Raw genomic sequence first — 17,509 nt, forward strand, 5'->3', positions numbered from 1 at the left:
TGACTTTGTCTGTAAAAGGTGATATATCAAATCATTATTATATTATTATGTTTGTATATGAATTCACATACTGTAATTTGTGTGTTTCATATATATATGTATGCATATATATATATATATATATAAATATATATATATATATAATTTTATTTTAAAAGGCTAAAGTGATAGTCTGCAACGTTTATTTCTGCTACCAATACTTTTATTAATATTACTATTTCCTCTTACCATTGTTACTACTACTACTACAAACAAATTCAGCACGATAACTTTCTCTATAAAATAATGAATTATGAAAATAGTGATACCTGGTGGTCAACTGATGTTAACACATTTTAAAAAAACTGTTATGATATGATTGTGTATGATATAATATTCAATAGGTTATGTGCATAAATGATATTAGGGTATACCTGTTTTCTATCTATCTATCTATCTATCTATCTATCTATCTATCTATCTATCTATCTATCTATCTATCTATCTATCTATCTATCTATCTATCTACATTAGGAGGGGAAAGTTTTACAGTTTACTCCACAACATTTATCTGATTGTTACAATTTTACACACAATAGAATCAATTTATAAAAGATGAAGCATCGTCAATTTATGTAGTTGAAATTCTTCTTACATGTTAATGTATCACTAATAATAATAAGTCTGATATGGTCAACATTATAATAATTATGGGTAAGTATAATATTGATTCATGTAAATGGGAAAATCTGAGAGCGTCACACATGGTTTAAAAATAAATATCTTTCTTCTTGACAAACATTAATTGATACAAACTAGAGACAAACCAGCTATTTAAAAAAAAAGTCTGATTTATTGATAGCGTCTGAAATTGCAAATAATGTGCGATACATTGATTTATTTGTGTATAGAAACCTATTTGAGGACTATTGGATTAACTGCTAGAGGGGGATAATGCCTTAATTGTATTGTAAGTAGTTTTACTTTATTATGTATGTACCTTAATGTATTGTCATGTCAGTTGTATTTTTCACTTTTTGTGTTTTACAGTCACGTGTCGTTTTTCTGTTGCTAATTTGAACTGGTTGTTTTTTTACGGTGTACATAGGCTATTATTATATTTTGTATTTTGCATCTGCTGTTAATGCTTTTGTTATGTGCACTCTCCTTTTTGCTGCCAACATTGTACATTTCACACACAATAAAGGATGATCTTGTCAATAGAGACTTGGCGTTTTAAATATGTTTAAATAATGTTTTGAGAAATGCAAATATATTATTCCTACGAGAAGTGAACCGTTCTAAATAAAGTTTTGGAGAAAAAAAAATCCTGATGTAATTCCACCACTTGGGGTGCTGTTAGATATCATAACCTTCTACCCGACACTTCAGAGGCATGTTTTCAGCTCCGGGCCACCCTCTTATTTATTTTTTTAGCTCCTCGGCTACAAAGTTAGTTCCGTGTCGCCGCTAAAGAGAGCAGCCCGGCGGCTCCAGCCACGGAATGCCTCGGAGAAAGAAGAACGGCCAGAGCCCGGCAAGAGTCCCCGGCGGGCCGCCAGAGGGGGGAGCGAGCCTCAGCCACAACACGGTGTACCGACTCGACGGTGCCATGGCGAGCAACTTTCCATCCAGCAGCTCCGCCAAGGAGACAGTCGTCAAAAGCATGCAGGAGATGTTCTCACACCTGGACCCCGAAGTCATATACATCGTGCTGTCCGAGTGTGATTTTAAAGGTAGCACTCAACACACGGAATACAGTTGACCGACCTGGTGTGTGTGAGACTCGTGGAAATGCTATTTTTGTAGCTTGTTAGCTTTGTATTTCTGACCGCATTTCAGAGATTGCTGTGTAGTGGCGGTCCCATGTGTATTATTAACACTATCACCAGGAAACTTACTGCACCTTGCATTTGTTGCTTCACCAACCCACGCACCCATTTGATAAGGTACCCGCACTGCCATGCTTACTGTAAAGCAAAGTGACAGTGGAGTTATTTAAAACACTAGAAGGTATTAGAAGTGGGACAGCCAGGTCTGTGACAGCAGTTAACCAGAGGGCGCTCATGTCCTACTCTTACTCCACCCACTGTCTTCTTGTTCTTGTCACTGTAATGGTATGAAAAAGTTTGTCATTGCTAGTTTGTGGTGCTGATGACATTGCTACTGTATAGCTAGTTTTGCTTCCTCATTTTATATTCACTGTACTGTTTTAATGCACTTGTTTTTACCACTTTATATGTCCCGTATTGTAAAAATGTTTTATGTATTTATTATAAAGCAGGTTGAGTTGCTATATAAATACTTCGAAAGTATCAAAATGCTCGATCCACAGAGAAATGCACCCTACTTGTATCCAGAAACTGTCTTTAAACAGTTGTCAGGACTTGTGTACGGTTGTGATGTCACAACTATGACGCAATGGGCCTGGAGCTGCACTGTTGGAGGGTTATAGTAGGTGGCGCTAGTAAATCAGGGGAGGATTTCTGCTCAGGTGCTCTTTGGTTGCATTCAGTCTGACAGAACTTTTTGGAAATGCTGGATGGCAGATATAAAACAAATGAGCTTTTTTTGGTGAAGGAAGCTCAGGAAACAGTAGGCTTTTTTGGATGGGGCTTAAAGAGACCGGCACTAAAACGGAGTGTTTCAGACAGAGGGTGGCTAAAGGTATATTCAGGCAGACAGTATGACAAAAACAATGTGTTTTTTGAGAATTAAAGTGTGCCCACGTGTTCTAGTAGAACCCAAAAATACAAGCATGAACCTGAAAATGGGCACAATATGTCCCCTTCAATGTTTTTACTTTATGTGAACTCATCAATTCAAATCCCTCTCAACTGCATTAAAATTAAGTATTCTGACATTGAATCATGACTTAAAAAAGAAGATTGACCCATTCTTTTTATTTTTCTTTGTGTCTGTCGTTTCCGTGTTTGCGTCTAGTTGAACATGCAATGGACTCTCTCTTGGAGCTATCTGTGGCTGCTGAAGTTGCAGCCCCTACACCTTCTCCTGTCTCTGGCTTTGAGCGCACTGCTGCAGCGCTGCTCAGCACGCGCCGCTATTCTGAACCTAGACCAGACCCGGACTCTTCCAAACCATCACAGCTGCCCTCCTCTCCTCCCTCTACCAACCTCCTGACAGAAGAGCTGGACCTGCTAGTTGATCAGGAGCTCGAGACACTAACTGCACAAAAATGTGTGGAGCAACACAGCGACCAGTATTTATCAGTTGGTACGTCCCTTTCCTCTTTCCCTCCACCACCGTTCCCGCAGCAGGTCCTCCCTGAACTGCTTCAGTCCAGCTTGCCACCTGGATCTAGAGGGCCCTCTGTCGAGCATACTTCTGGAGCATCCTCTCCGCTTGACCAGCTCAGCTCTTGGGATGACGAGATCGCTGAGGAGCAGCAGTCGATGGTGGATTTCACACATCTGACAACCGAGGCGCCTCCAGACAAGCTGAAACCTCCTTTGGACCTAGCAGCTTCAGGGCGCCCCTCTGCTTTCCAGGTGTATAAAAAGCAAGAACCATCGCACGCTCTTTCAGACAAGGCCGGGATCACAACCTCTGAAGAGATAGTTGGAGGAGCAAGATCTAAGGTGAACATGGCGAATCAGGAGCCGCTTGGCCACACACCATCGCGCTGGAACCTGCAGGCACCTGTGTTTTCACCCCACATCCATGGAAACCAGGGGCCAGCCTTCATGACCCCTGTTGCTCAAATGCCATTCAAGTGGCCCAGCCAAACCAGGCATGACTCTCCCTGGCTGAGTCAAGGCCCCCCCAGCCAAGCACCTCTCAAACCTTTTGCTACTATTCCAAAGTCCTGGGCACTGCCTGCTCCACATCCTCCTGCCCAGTACAGCAGGCTGCGTTTGGTAGGGAAGGTCCTTGTGCTGCTGCGTGGTGCTCCAGGATCTGGCAAGTCGACCTTGGCAAGGTAAGAATGCTGGGATACTGTGTACACTGTAGCGTATTCTGTTTTTCAGTTGCATCACAGCTATACCCAGCAGACTGGAGTATTGGTTGCTTGCCAAAAAAAGTATTAATTTGTCTTGCAAAAATACTGACACTAAAGTTTTGTTTTAAAAAAAAAGTAAAGAACATAGCAAAGACATGCCTATTTATTTATTTATATATATATATATATATATATATATATATATATATATATATATATATATATATATATATATATATATATATATATATATAAAGATTATTCACTTTGTTGACTTTCTGACTTGCTTTGTTTGAGCTTTTATGAGTGATTTTAAAATTTTACTTTTGACCTACAAGGCATTAGGTCGTCAGATGCCTCTGACCACAGAGCGGGGCCTCAGGTCTTTAGAGCAGGGCCACCTGGCTTGACCAAGGTCAAGGGTGAAAACCAAAGGTGATAATGCTTTGGCTTTAGAGAAGCCAAATGAGGGTCGCCACTTCTTAGTTGATTTACTGGTCGATTTAATCTTAGTCTGCTTGAGTTTGTCAGTCATTTTTTATGCTTCCTTAAAGCTGAATAACCTCTTTCCAGGAAACTTATGAGCACATCTTTGGTAAACACAAGATTCAAAGCGGTGCTTCTCTTTGTGGAGAAACTCTGTTTTACAGATGTGTCAATTAAATCAACTGATTGATTAGTCAACAAAATTGTACAATGTGTTATTGTTTGTTAGTTATTTAAGGACAGCATATAAAATAATATGTTTATTTTATATAAAATATTTTGTAACTAAGGTGCATTTTATATTTCAAGTTTACTTGCTAATGAAAAAAAAAGCATCCAGTTGATAAAGAAAGACGTTTGAGGAAAACCGTTGCTAGCATTATGTGACTGAGTAATGTAAACAGGTAAACAGTCCAATAAAGTAGATGCTTGCAGTTTAAAATCCTGTGGTTGTTGCAGCAAAGAAAGAGTCAGTGGTTGTTGTTTTTTTTGCTTTACTCAGCCTGTTCAAATCAAACATGTTAAACTCAGGGCAGTGGTGATTCGCTAAATGAATAGCTACCTCACAAGATCATATTATCTAAAAACAAAGTAAATCAGATGTGTAAGTGTTGAGATGATTAACCATAACATTAAAACAACAGTAGTATTCTATCAAGATAGCAGTGATACATTAAGAGACACTATAACAGCCCCTGCTGCTCAAGAGTCATGAACTTTTACTGCAGCCGTCACAACCCGTGTTATATCACTGTGAGTGTGTGTCCGTGTCCGCAGAGCCTTGTTGGAGCATAACCCAGGGGGAGTAAAACTGAGCACTGATGATTACTTCACTCGCCATGGACAATATCGGTTTGACCCCACTGCTCTTGGGGAGGCCCATGAGTGGAACCATAAACAAGGTAAACAACAAACACGCAGTTCTGATAAGAAGTCACGCAGCAGCAAATCAAAAGATTTTTTTTAATCTACGTAATTGATTGCCATTGTTTCCATTTAAGTGCCACTGTGTGTACAATGACAAGTGGTTTGTTTCTCTTGTGCTAACTTTGTTCCATAGCAAAGGAGGCTTTTGCAAGGGGCGCTAATCCCATCATCATTGACAATACCAACATGCAGGGCTGGGAGATGAAACCCTATGTGGCTCAGGTCAGTCAGTTTGAGTATAAATAAAGCATGGCAACAGCTCTCATGTGGCTAACTCATTCTGGAGAAGAGGTTCATAAAAGTCCTCTCAAAAAAAACATTTAAATGGATAAGGTAGCATTCAGGCAGACGTCAGCCCTGTGAAAAAATACAGTAATCATGAATATAATCATTCAATTGGCCATTTTTTAGACGTGGAGTAGGTGACAACAACGCACAGGGAGAAAATAAACACAATGTTGTCAGTAAAGTTGAACCTGGCTCAACCTTTGCTGCATTTGGCGCACATTCCTGGTAGATTACTTTGTAATGTGAGTACTGCATTTCTCCTGCTTTGGGTAGTATAAACCGTTGTGTATTGTTTTGGTGTCTGATTGGCCTTTAAACACATTAATGTTACTGTACTTCCTGGATTGCTTTTTATTGTCTCTCCGTTACCTTAACAACATGCCCCCACCGATAAAGCACCCTTTTAGTTGCAACGGTAAAAGTGTCCATGGTCATGGCCGTGGACTCCAACTGATTCCACCACCGCTAAGCAAGAAAACAACAACCACAGCAGTATAAAATTACTAAAAAGAGCTTCATAAGCTAAAACTGAACATTGCAATGTAACGCTGTAGAAATGGGGTCACCTGGGGAGCGAAGATGCATCTGAGTGTGGTGCAGATCACAGACCGTGGATGACGGAACTCTTTTCTGTCTTTTCTAGGCACTGAAACATGAATATAAGGTGCTTTTTCGAGAGCCGGACACTTGGTGGAAGAACAAGCCAAGAGAACTGGAGAGGTGAGAGAGGCGGGGGAGGGGGCGCCTACACTTGATCAGCGGTTAATAATGCTCTGCGCAGGCTGTGCTATTTGTTTTCTTATGGAAACTGCCATCAAGCGCTGTGCTAACAGTTCAAATGACTTAATAGACTTAATTACTTAACTTAATTACAATAAGAAAACATGCAGCTACTTTTTGGTGACCTTTTTTGCGCCTTACCTCAATGCGAATATCTTATCATCTGAGGGCGGCTTTACAGTAGCATCTGTTTTTAATGTCAACTAAATAATTTTTTTGTCGTTTTGTATCTTGTTTGTGTTTGTTTGTGTTTGTCTATATTCATATGCAGACGTTCCACACACAATGTGCCGTTGGAAAGAATCAAACACATGCTTAATGGTTATGAGCGCTATGTGACAGTCCAGTCCATCATGGGTTCACAGATGCCTGAGATGAAACGGTGCCCCCCTCTGGAGAACAGAAGCTCACGGTGAGTTCCACCTACAGTCGTTCGTATTTGAGAAGAGACATCTGCTTTGCATCACTTTGAATTGTATTTGGATAAAGAAGACCCAATTGTACCTTGCATAACCTTGCGGGTGGAGGCCACGAGTTGAAATGCGTTCTTCTTACGATAAAGTTGTTCCAAGTACTGTTGCTTGAGTTTTGACCTCTTTAAACTCCTTCCCCCTCTCCATGCCCCATGAAAGTAGGTGTAGTTGTGCCAGAAACTCCCTTTCCACTTAAAACTTATGTAGAATGACATATTTTACTGAAACATAGGGGACTGACTGTTGACTCGGGATGCAGAAGATTTAGATTTTTACTGAGAACTGATGACAACTTATCAATCGATCAGTCATATCATTGTTTCATTTCTCAAAGTTGTTTTCATAAAAAAGTATTATTTCATTTGGCATATATTGATGTAGGGCTACACGGTAGTGTAGTGGGTAGCACTGTCGCCTCATCCCGGCCTGGGCCTTTCTGTGTGGAGTTTGCATGTTCTCCCCGTGTCTGCGTGGGTTTCCTCCGGGTTCTCCGGTTTCCTCCCACAGTCCAAATACATGCATGTGTTAGGTTAATTGATGACTCTAAAATTGCCCGTAGGTGTGAATGGTTGTCTGTCTCTGTATGTCTCTATGTGCCCTGTGACGGACTGGCGTCCTGTCCAGGGTGTACCCTGCCTCACGCCCGATGTCAGCTGGGATTGGCTCCAGCCCCCCCGCGACCCCGACCCCTGGATAAGCGGTTGAAGATGAATGAATGAATGAATGATATATTCATGTAATGTGTTTTACATTTCTTTCCACTACAGATAGCTCTCCATCACTTTGTTGGCTTAAGTGGAAAAAATGATTTTATAATCATCAAAATGGAAAATGGTTTCTGTAAATGCATGTTTGAAAAAAAAACCTTTAAATTAACGAAAATCATGAGATTTATGCTCATCTAATAAACATGAATCATCATACATCACTGGGTTAAATAAATGTTGATATTGTGCGCCCATCATTAGGTATTATTAGTTATTATTATGTTAACTGTACCATCCACATCTCTCCTGTTTTCTCTAGGCTGGAGTTTTCTGAAACACCTTGTCCTGATCTCGTAGGGCAGCCTGGATTGACTGAGGGATGTAAGACATCCTGCCCTCAGCTGTATTCCTCCCTCCCCGACGTGTCATCTATTGGTCGTTCTAGTGAATTGGGAGCGCTCGAAGACGGTGCCCACAAATCTACAGAGTCCCTCAATTTCCAGCCTACTGGGACACTCTCGGAAAACCCTGAAATGTCCTACGGGGATGATGACATGGATTTGGGGGAATTAGATTCTGAGTTGGACGCCCATATAGAGCTGAATAGTCCAACAGGACTTCAAAGAATCCCCGACTGCATTGTGGAATCGGTGATAAGTGAAGATCACCGTGGGGATGAAATGCCTGTGGCTTTCTCTGAGTCCATTGCGCAAAGAGTGATGAGAGAAAAGCCAAGCAGGAGGTCTGGATTTGACAAGTCAGAGCCTGTCGATCTGGTGAAAGATACTAACCAATCAGATAGCGAGGCAAAGGAGAAAGAAAAGAAAAAAGAAGCAGTAGGTGTCGAGATGGTGAGGGATGGGGTAGAGAAGGGAATGCCCAAAATTTTGGATTTTGTGGGAGATTGGCCTTGCCAAAGGTCCATCGAGCAGCCACAGAAGACCAGAAGAGAAAGGCATAAAAATGGAAAGGAAGATGAAGGTGTGTCCCAAGAAGCTAAGAAAAATCAATCGAAAGTGCAGTCGGGACCCAACGGGACAGAGTTTCAGAAGCTTCTTGATCTTATTCAGACAGGAGGAGCTAATATTCAGACTGACTCTTCCCATTCGTCCTCCCTTTCCCCGACCTCTGGAGAGGAACTGGAGAACGAAGAGGAGACAGTTGGTGGGTTTGAGGAATCCCTTGGCATCAGATCTGACAGTGAGGAAAGTCAAGAAGACATGAATAGGGTTAACAGCAGCAAAGTTGAGCTGCCTGACTGTGTATTAGACTGGATGGCAGCTGACTCCTTTGAGGTCAAGGGATCGAGAATTGATCATGGGGAGGGACTTAAAACTGAAAATGATGCGAGTAGTACCACAGGAGGAAATGATAATGTGTTAGAGTCTGGCAGAGAAACAGGGTCTGTGGATTTGAAATCAACCAACCAAACAAATCTTCTCCCAGTGGCACGTACTGTCAATTCCCTTGTTATCTCCAAAACTGTGGAGCAAAATGTATGCCATGATGGAGTGGGTAGCCACAATATTGAAGGTGAGGTTGGTACAGAGCCCGCTGCTGGTACAGAATGGAATAACTGCACAGAAAATGGCAGCGAGACGAGAGTTGAGGGTGATGGGAGTCATAGTAGTGAGGTGTGTCAGAGTCCTGTGTGCGAGGACTCCGTTGAAGCAGAGAGCAGTGCTTTCAGCGGAGGCAGTCAGGAGAGAAAGCAGCGTCAGGGTCGTAGATCGGGGAAACAGTGTAAACTCGCCCTCACCTTCACTCAGAACTGCCCTGCTTCGTCCCAAGGTATAAACAGCATTCAGAATAGCATGAACACCGATGTTGAAGCTACTTGTAATCCTGATTGTAACGTCAGCCTGAGCCTTAAACCAAACTTTGACCTGTTGACTGAGTCCAAATCTGACGCACACCTGCAGTCTCCTTCCCCACTTCCTCCGGTAGAAACAGGCATCCCCACCCAGACAGAACCTCAAGACTATGCCCAGCTCTGGCGCCTCAATCATCAAGAAAACCTTGATGACGCAGTCGTTGCTACAAGTGGCCACCCTAGCGGCGTCACAGTCCTGGCTGGAGACTCTTCTCGCTTCGTGCCGGAGCTGTCCTCTGCTGTCTCTGCAGCGGTTGCAGTTCACCCGTCCAGCCACAGGGAGGTGCCCTACCGCGTGATGCACGAGAAAGGCACGCAGGTAGAGGAGAAAGAGCTTGGGGCAACTCAAGATCGGCTTGAGTGTCTGCGCATTCTCAGTCGCCATTTTAAACTGGTTAGCTTTGACACGCTAGAAGATCTGTACAACAAATGCAATCAGGACCTAGAATGGACGACCAACCTGCTGCTGGACTCTGGAGAGAGATTCTTCAGAGATGACGATGGGGAGAAAGAGGAGGAGGAGGAGGTGGAGGATGGCCCTGGAGTGGAAGATAAGCAGAAAACATCCAGTCTGCATGGAGCTTTAGGGAAGCTAGTAGGAACTAGTTTATGTCCCGATGTGTTAGATGAGCATCACCCCGAAGGTTGGCCAAAGGGAGAGCCAGCAGGGTTTGAGGAGGCGAATCAGCAGGCAACCTTTGGGTCAGCTACTGAATCTGGTGAGAGATGCAATAATAAAGATCTGCTAAGATTCATAGGTGCAGCTGCTCCAGTTGGATACAAAGATCATCCCGACACAACATCTACTCAAACAGAACTTAGTCCGCCTCATGCGGTAAATGAAGGAGAGAGATGCGGGGACACTGGACAGAGAGTGACATCAGAAGCTGACGAAGGCAGCGCTTGGGGCGGAAGCTTAGATGACGCAGTGATAACTGAAGAGTCAAGAGTTGAGATCGAGGAGGAGATTGCAAGCATCGACGAGGTCCACCGGCTGCTGCAGGCTGAGCTAGAGGAGATGGAGAGAGAGCAAAAACGCAAGGAGAGGACTGAAAGGAGGCACGTGGAAGAGAGAAGAAGCAGACACCTGGACATTCAGAGTGTGGAGCTGAAACTACCCACTGAACTGGCACTGCAGCTGATTGAACTGTTTGGTCCTGTCGGAATAGACTCAGGTAACGAACACACAGGTATCACGCTGAACAATACCCTTTTCAACTATTCTATGTAATACACGGATGACAATACAGCCCATAACAGCTAAAAACAAATTACTTTTGTGAAGAATGAGAGTAGCTTTAACAGAAGTTTAGAGACTTTTCACATCTGGAAAATCAAACCTGTTGTCACTGTTTTAATATGTTCACTGCTGCTGATCTGTTGTAGTCTGTTATTAGTAGTAACAGACTATTATTAGTTAGTATGTCCCTTTGTGAAAATAAATAATAATTAACCACACATAAATAAATCTCCACACCTAGCCAGTCGCTTCACAATAAGGGTGTGATGATCTGTTTCATAAAACATTTTGAACGCAGCCCTCGAGATTCTGTCAGATGTTCTGATGAGCAGCTTTGTTTGAACGTACTGAGGCCTTTTGTTTGTTGGCTTTTTATAGTTCCTGGGTACTCAGAACTGACATAAAGGTATCTGCTCTTCCCGGTCCAAAATATTCAGGTACATGCTCACCTGATGACTATGCAATGCAGATGGACCTGAACCTGGCTAAACTGCTCCACCAGAAGTGGAAGGAAACCATTCAGGTGAGCTCTTTTAAAGTGACTATATTGAGTTTGTTAATAACAACTTAACAAGTGATAATGTGTGAGGGTTCGTTTGTGGTGATGAACCTTCAGAGAATTATCACCATTATCTGCCGCTCCTCTCGAGCTTTATAGCCAGTTTCAGCTCATTTTTGAGCTGTCTAATATGTCAGTGTTGTGTTAGTAACTTGTCCCTTAACCCCGCTAGTGGGTAAAATACTGTATTTGGCAGTGACACTTTACCAGCATCAGTTCTCTCCATGCAATAATAAATGTACCCTGATAGTGTGACTTACTGTGAGTGGGCCTCTGTTTACAGGAAAGGCAGAGACAAGCAACTCTTTCCTTTCATTTGCTTCAGGAAAGTAAGTTGACACACACACACACACACACATACATACATACACGCACACACACACACACACAGGTTTGTTTCGTGTGTGAGAATTCACGCCTCTTACCTGAATTGTCGGATAGAAGAGCTGTAAAAATGTCAGAAGGAACTCCAGCCTTATAGCCGCCAAATTAGTGCTGTAAAACTTCAACGCTGGAGCATTTTGGATATCTAAAAAATTACCAGGGAGTCATAGAATATTATGGATATGCAAAACGTGCCGTTAAAAGTGTCTAAAACTTCGAATATGCCCCAACATGTTTAAGACAATAATCCTACCACTTTCTGAAAAACATGAAATGAATAAATTATTCAAAATTGAACAAATGTATTTTCAGACTTCACATTCTTCACTTTTGAGATTCACATCTAAAAAGAAAAGAGTGAAATGGTGGAACAAATAATCCGTCCATCTTCAACCCCTTGTCCCTATCGGGGTCGTGATTTAAAAAAAAAGTAAAATAATAATTTTCAATATGTACGTATTACACATTGGTATCCAATCACTCAAACCACTTGCGCAGTGGCCTTTGACCTTCTAGCAGAAGTGACATGGGCAGCAACGAAATCTGAACACAAGTGATGCATGATAGACACGGGAGATTATTTCACCCTAATTTCAAAAGCCTGACCAGTAATGAGGGCTGCCATTAAGATTCAGAAAGGAATACTAATGGGAATGACATTTTTTACACATAATTGTTTTGTTTACAAACCTTTTGATTGTGTAGGTTCGGTTCACTGGGGTGAGTCACAGGTGGCCAAACCTAGATCACAAGACTGGACACAGCCAGCAGGTTTCCTGTTAAGTGCGGATGGTTACGCCTCTCTGGACAACCAATCTGAGGCCCGTGGTCAGATGCCGGTAATGGACCACTGGAAAGTGTCCCGTCCACATGTGTCTCTTAGAGATATTATTCAAGAGCAGCAGGCTATGCAGAAGAACGTTGAAAAGGTAACACATACACGCGTATCCCTACATATCCGGGTTTGTTCCTCTCTCTGTTCCCCACATCCTAACCCTCTTTCCAACCCTCCTCCTTTCAGCACAGACAAAGTTCTGCAGACCTCGACCGCCGTGATGGAGCTGCCCTGTTGAAGGAGGACCAACTGTACTCCCTCTTCCCCAATATTGACAGGCATTTCCTCCAGGACATCTTCAGAGACCACAAGTGAGGAAACGGCTTGTTTGACACGTCATTATAATATTGATGCAGGTTGATAATACAGCAAACTTGTTGCTTTTTATGTGTTTGAGCACTGTTCTATACGCGTAACTAACTTGCGTATGTGTTTATCTATGCATAGTTACAGCCTGAGCCAGACAGAGCTGTTTCTTCGCTCTCTACTGGACCAGGAGCCCGTCAAGACAGTGGTCGCCCCAGAGGCTCCTCGGTCCGACCACCTCAGAGCAGCCAGCAAGGAGAGGGAGAAGGTATTCACAAACGCAAGCAGAGAGGAGCAAAGAGTGGGACAGAACTGTAGTCTCGTGTATAATGTCTGTATCTATATTTGTTTTTCCTCATCATTCCCTTTCAGCATTTATTCGTCATCTATAATTGATGAGTTTGGAATCACATTGTGTTATCACCATACAGGCAATTTTGTGATTGGTTCACAAAAAAATTCAATTCTGTGTTTTTCTGTCAAAATGGGGTGCTGTGTGTACATTAATGAGGGAAAAAATCAACTTAAATGATTTTAGCAAATGGCTGTAAATTCACAAAGAGTGAGACATTTAAGGGGGTCTGAATACTTTCCATACCCACTGTATATCCTGACCTCTGTACGAGCACTGCTCTCCCGCAGAATCCTGGCCCGGCTTGTGTGCAATGCAGTCAGCTCATGGGACATGAACACAAAGGGAGGAAATAACAGGAAGGGCCAAATGAACAAAAGTTTATGATACTTCTTGAACTATAATCTTCCCAAAGGGACACAATCTTTTTTTTTTAAGCATAACTGCAGTCGCCAGGTGTAAACATATCGTAAAAATCTGCAATCAAAAGAAAATATCACGTATCAGAATATATGTTACTGATTACTTTTTCACACTTAACTAGCTGTCTGTTTCACTCTGTCCCTTTTTTTTTTTTATTTGTCAGAGGCAGAAACCCCCGGAGTCAACCATACCCCACTATCAGGATACGGAGGACCCAGAGTATGAGGACTTCAGGGCCGAGGCCAGCCAACAAAGGAACCGACAGCTCGAGAGTTTCTCCAAGGCTGCTGAGGCCTTCAAGCAAGGACGCAAAGAAGTGGCCTCATTTTACGCACAACAGGTAAGGACCTCAATGTTTTACTATATATTTTATATTTCTGTTTTTATGTAACAACTTTCACCCAACAGGGTGGGGGGGAAATACAGTTTTTTTGCACATATTTATTATGGGGGGAAAAACTGTAACTAAATTCTGTATTAGAGGTATTGTCTCAAACTTTATCGTTGAGCTTTCCTTGAATTATCTTTTTTGAAGGTGCAGCTCTTATTTTGTTAATAAATTCTCTGCTCACAGTGAATCACTTTGCATCAACTCTTATGCAGGGACACCTGCATGGTCAGCGGATGCATGAGGCCAATCACCGGGCAGCAGTTCAGATTTTTGAGAGGGTGAACTCCTCGCTGCTGCCCAACAACATCCTGGACCTCCATGGGCTGCATGTACATGAGGCCCTGGAGCATCTAGCCCAGGTCTTACAGGACAAAAGCACAGGTAATTAACATTATACTGTACTGTACAAACAAATAAAATATAGAAAGCCAATAAACAAACAATGAATATGTGGAAAAAAAAACTTGAGGCTGGGCCCATGGGCCAGTTAATCCCCATAGACCCCATAGATGTTACAATGCCCAACTTTACAGCAAAACAAAACATACTTTCTATAAGAAGGAAGTAAAACTCCAACACAAACAAAAGTCTGGCTATATACAAGGTCTGTAGAACGACTATAAAGTACAGCAGCAGCACGACAGATCTTAAATGTACATGTCTGCACGCTTAAACACGTGTTTTGAGCTGTGAACTAAATGATATGAGTGCACTGAGATGAAACACATCATTGCTGGTGTTAATATTTCTCACCAAATTTATAAAAAAAATCAACATTTCATGGGTTGAAAATGGCTCAACACGCCATCTACTTTTTTAAATCAGCCCTAACCCTCGCAAGTCCAGTGCTGAAAAACAGCGTTGTGACTCGAGTCTAGACTCACACCAGGGACAACACTCAAGTGTTCCTGTACTTTGTCAAAGTTTGTGCACACTGCTCCTCCTAACTGTGCTCTCTCTCTCGCTCTCTCTCTCGCTCTCTCGCTCGCCTCTTTCTGTGTAGATTGTGAGCAGGGTCTATGTCGACCTCAGCTCTCTGTCATCACAGGAAGAGGGAACCACAGCCAGGGGGGCGTGGCCCGCATCCGCCCTGCCGTTATAGACTACCTCACCAACAAACACTACAGGTATACAGAGACACTCACACATGCAAACACACATGCATAACATGTTCATCATCACCAACCTTTTCTCCTATCTCTCTATCTCTTAGGTTCACTGAGCCAAAGCCAGGTCTCATATTGGTCTCTTTGAAGTGAGAGGAACCTGGTTTATTGGATTCAAGCTAAAGCTGCTACAGAGGGCAAAAGAAACACACACACACACACACACACACACACACACACACACACACACACACACACACACACACACACACACACACACACACACACACACACACACACACACACAGTATTACTGCCTCTCCCCGTCTCTCAAATCTACATATCTTACATTACTACAGTATAGAGTATGATATACAGTATGGTACATTCCTTGTTTATTCTCTCTCTCTCTCTCTCTCTCTCTCTCTCTCTCTCTCTCTCTCTCTCTCTCTCTCTCTCTCTCTCTCTCTCTCTCTCTCTCTCTCTCTCTCTCTTATGAGTATAGGTGTGAAAAACAAATAAGGTATTTTTAAGGAGCTGTAAAGCTAGAATGTATGTACGTTTTAAACTTAAAACAGTTTTATAGTGTGGTATATTTGGCTTTATGTTGATCTTTATGCCATTTCATAGAGTATGAAAAATCCCTTTGTTTTGAGTGTTCATGTTGAAATAATGTTCAGATTTCTTTGCTGCCTATGTCATTTAATCATTCTTATATTTACTAATCTGGCAGACATAATGTGAGAATTTTATGAAACTTTAATTGAATAATGATTGCATGCTGTCTGAAAGTTGCTCTCTGGGAATTTAAGTAATAGGGTATCATTTTGTAAACATAATTTAAGCATTTTATATGACGCTAATTCTACATTAAATGCATGCCATCTAAATTGAGACGTTATCACCAAACCAAAAGCTGAGTAGGAAGATCGTTTTTTTTTTCTCTTGGTATGTAGTGCTCGCTCACCAAAAGATGAGTTTGAAACTCTTCAGATGATAGATAGGCCAATAAATGGGTTGAACAACCGTGTGAAATATTGTGAACATCCTCGTCTGTGAGTTTTGCAGCATACAAACGCTTTGTCATTGTGTTAGCAGATGCCTCAGCAACATACTGCAGCTGTTCATTTACTTAAGGCCAAGCTCAGATGCAACAGTAATACATTGATATTTAAACTCAGGTAAAGAATCGTCATTGTTGGGTTTTCTCCTTCAAGGCCAGTCGATTGTTTCTAGCCCTTTTTTTTAACTCATTGTGCCAAATTTTGTAGCAGTTGTATTCCTCAGGATGCTACATTAGTTTTGTAGGCTGAAAAAGCTTCTGTTTTTCTACCTGTGCTATTTTTCATGAATTTGCAACAATAGTGTTGACATTTTAGTGATTGTAAATAATGTTATGAACATATGAATTATGAAGAGAAATTTGTATTTTTGTATTCATTTGTTCAGATGGTTTCACAGAGAATAATGTATTGTGGAATAAACTGTTTGTGTATATGTATGGATCAATGGATATACTGTATATCACAGCGAAAAAAGGTTTGCGTGTGTGTATACTGACATCTTCCTGAGTCTTCTGTAAGCTTAGTTTAACCTGGTAAGGTGGGACAAAGTACACTTTTATCATTCTTATTGCTAGACGGACATTTATGAACTCATAAATTCCCATCTAATTCTCATCAAAGCACCACCCACCTTCAACCCAAGCAGAGGTCTAATCAGCCAGAATAACTGCAAACACCTGTATGGGTTTTCAGGGCTTTAACAAAACAGACCATCACAACACTGATGTCTATTATTGTCATGCTAAATTACTCTGTGCATCAAAAGACCTGCCAGTTTGAGTGGTATTGCCTAAACTTTGCCTTTTTTAAATGTGTAATGGTGCTGATAAAAATGGACAGTATAATTTATGTTTTCTACAAGCCAATGCAAAGAGATGATGCACTTTAAATGATAACTACTGTTTCATAGCTTCCCCAACATGTACACCATGGGCAATTTGTGTATAAAGGCAGATTTAACAAGACAGATCTCAAAAATCTGACCTATTCACATTTTTTTTTTATTGGAATGCACAGAGGTTTGGAAACTCCTGTAAGAGACTTTATGTGTCAGGGATTCAGTAATAAGTAGTAGTAAAAACATGAATTGGTGCACATTTCAAAACGAAAAATTATATTTACTCATTTGGATTTTAGCAGATCATGAGTTACTCGTTGATTAAAATGCAGAATGTTTTATTGACATGACCATAGTCTGATACAGTATTGTGAAAGCATTGTGTTCATTTTGACATCACCTTACAATGTTTTAAAAACATTGCTAATTGAGGTCCATTAAAAAAAGGAGAAAAAAAAGTATCAAATTCGCTACACAATTACCAGAGATATATCTTATATTCCACTCAGTCTTCTTTCTTGTCAAAACCTGGCGCAT

General features: G+C 41.6%; 1 protein-coding gene across 1 annotated transcript; it reads left to right on the forward strand.

Moving 5' to 3' along the window:
* Positions 1-1,483: 1,483 nt before the first annotated feature.
* Positions 1,484-16,575, forward strand: n4bp2 (NEDD4 binding protein 2; the record flags this gene model as incomplete). The annotated part of the gene is made up of 16 exons (XM_083937307.1): positions 1,484-1,715; positions 2,923-3,919; positions 5,204-5,328; positions 5,487-5,575; positions 6,285-6,361; positions 6,693-6,833; positions 7,921-10,649; positions 11,152-11,237; positions 11,557-11,602; positions 12,363-12,586; positions 12,679-12,803; positions 12,940-13,066; positions 13,737-13,913; positions 14,177-14,345; positions 14,968-15,091; positions 15,178-16,575. 16 exons carry the CDS (start codon positions 1,484-1,486, stop codon positions 15,221-15,223), a joined length of 5,514 nt encoding a protein of 1,837 aa, XP_083793433.1. The 3' UTR covers positions 15,224-16,575.
* Between the last annotated feature and the right edge of the window lie 934 nt (positions 16,576-17,509).

This window comes from Echiichthys vipera (assembly GCF_963691815.1).
Source record: "Echiichthys vipera genome assembly, chromosome: 2".
NCBI classification, from domain to species: Eukaryota; Metazoa; Chordata; class Actinopteri; order Perciformes; family Trachinidae; genus Echiichthys; species Echiichthys vipera.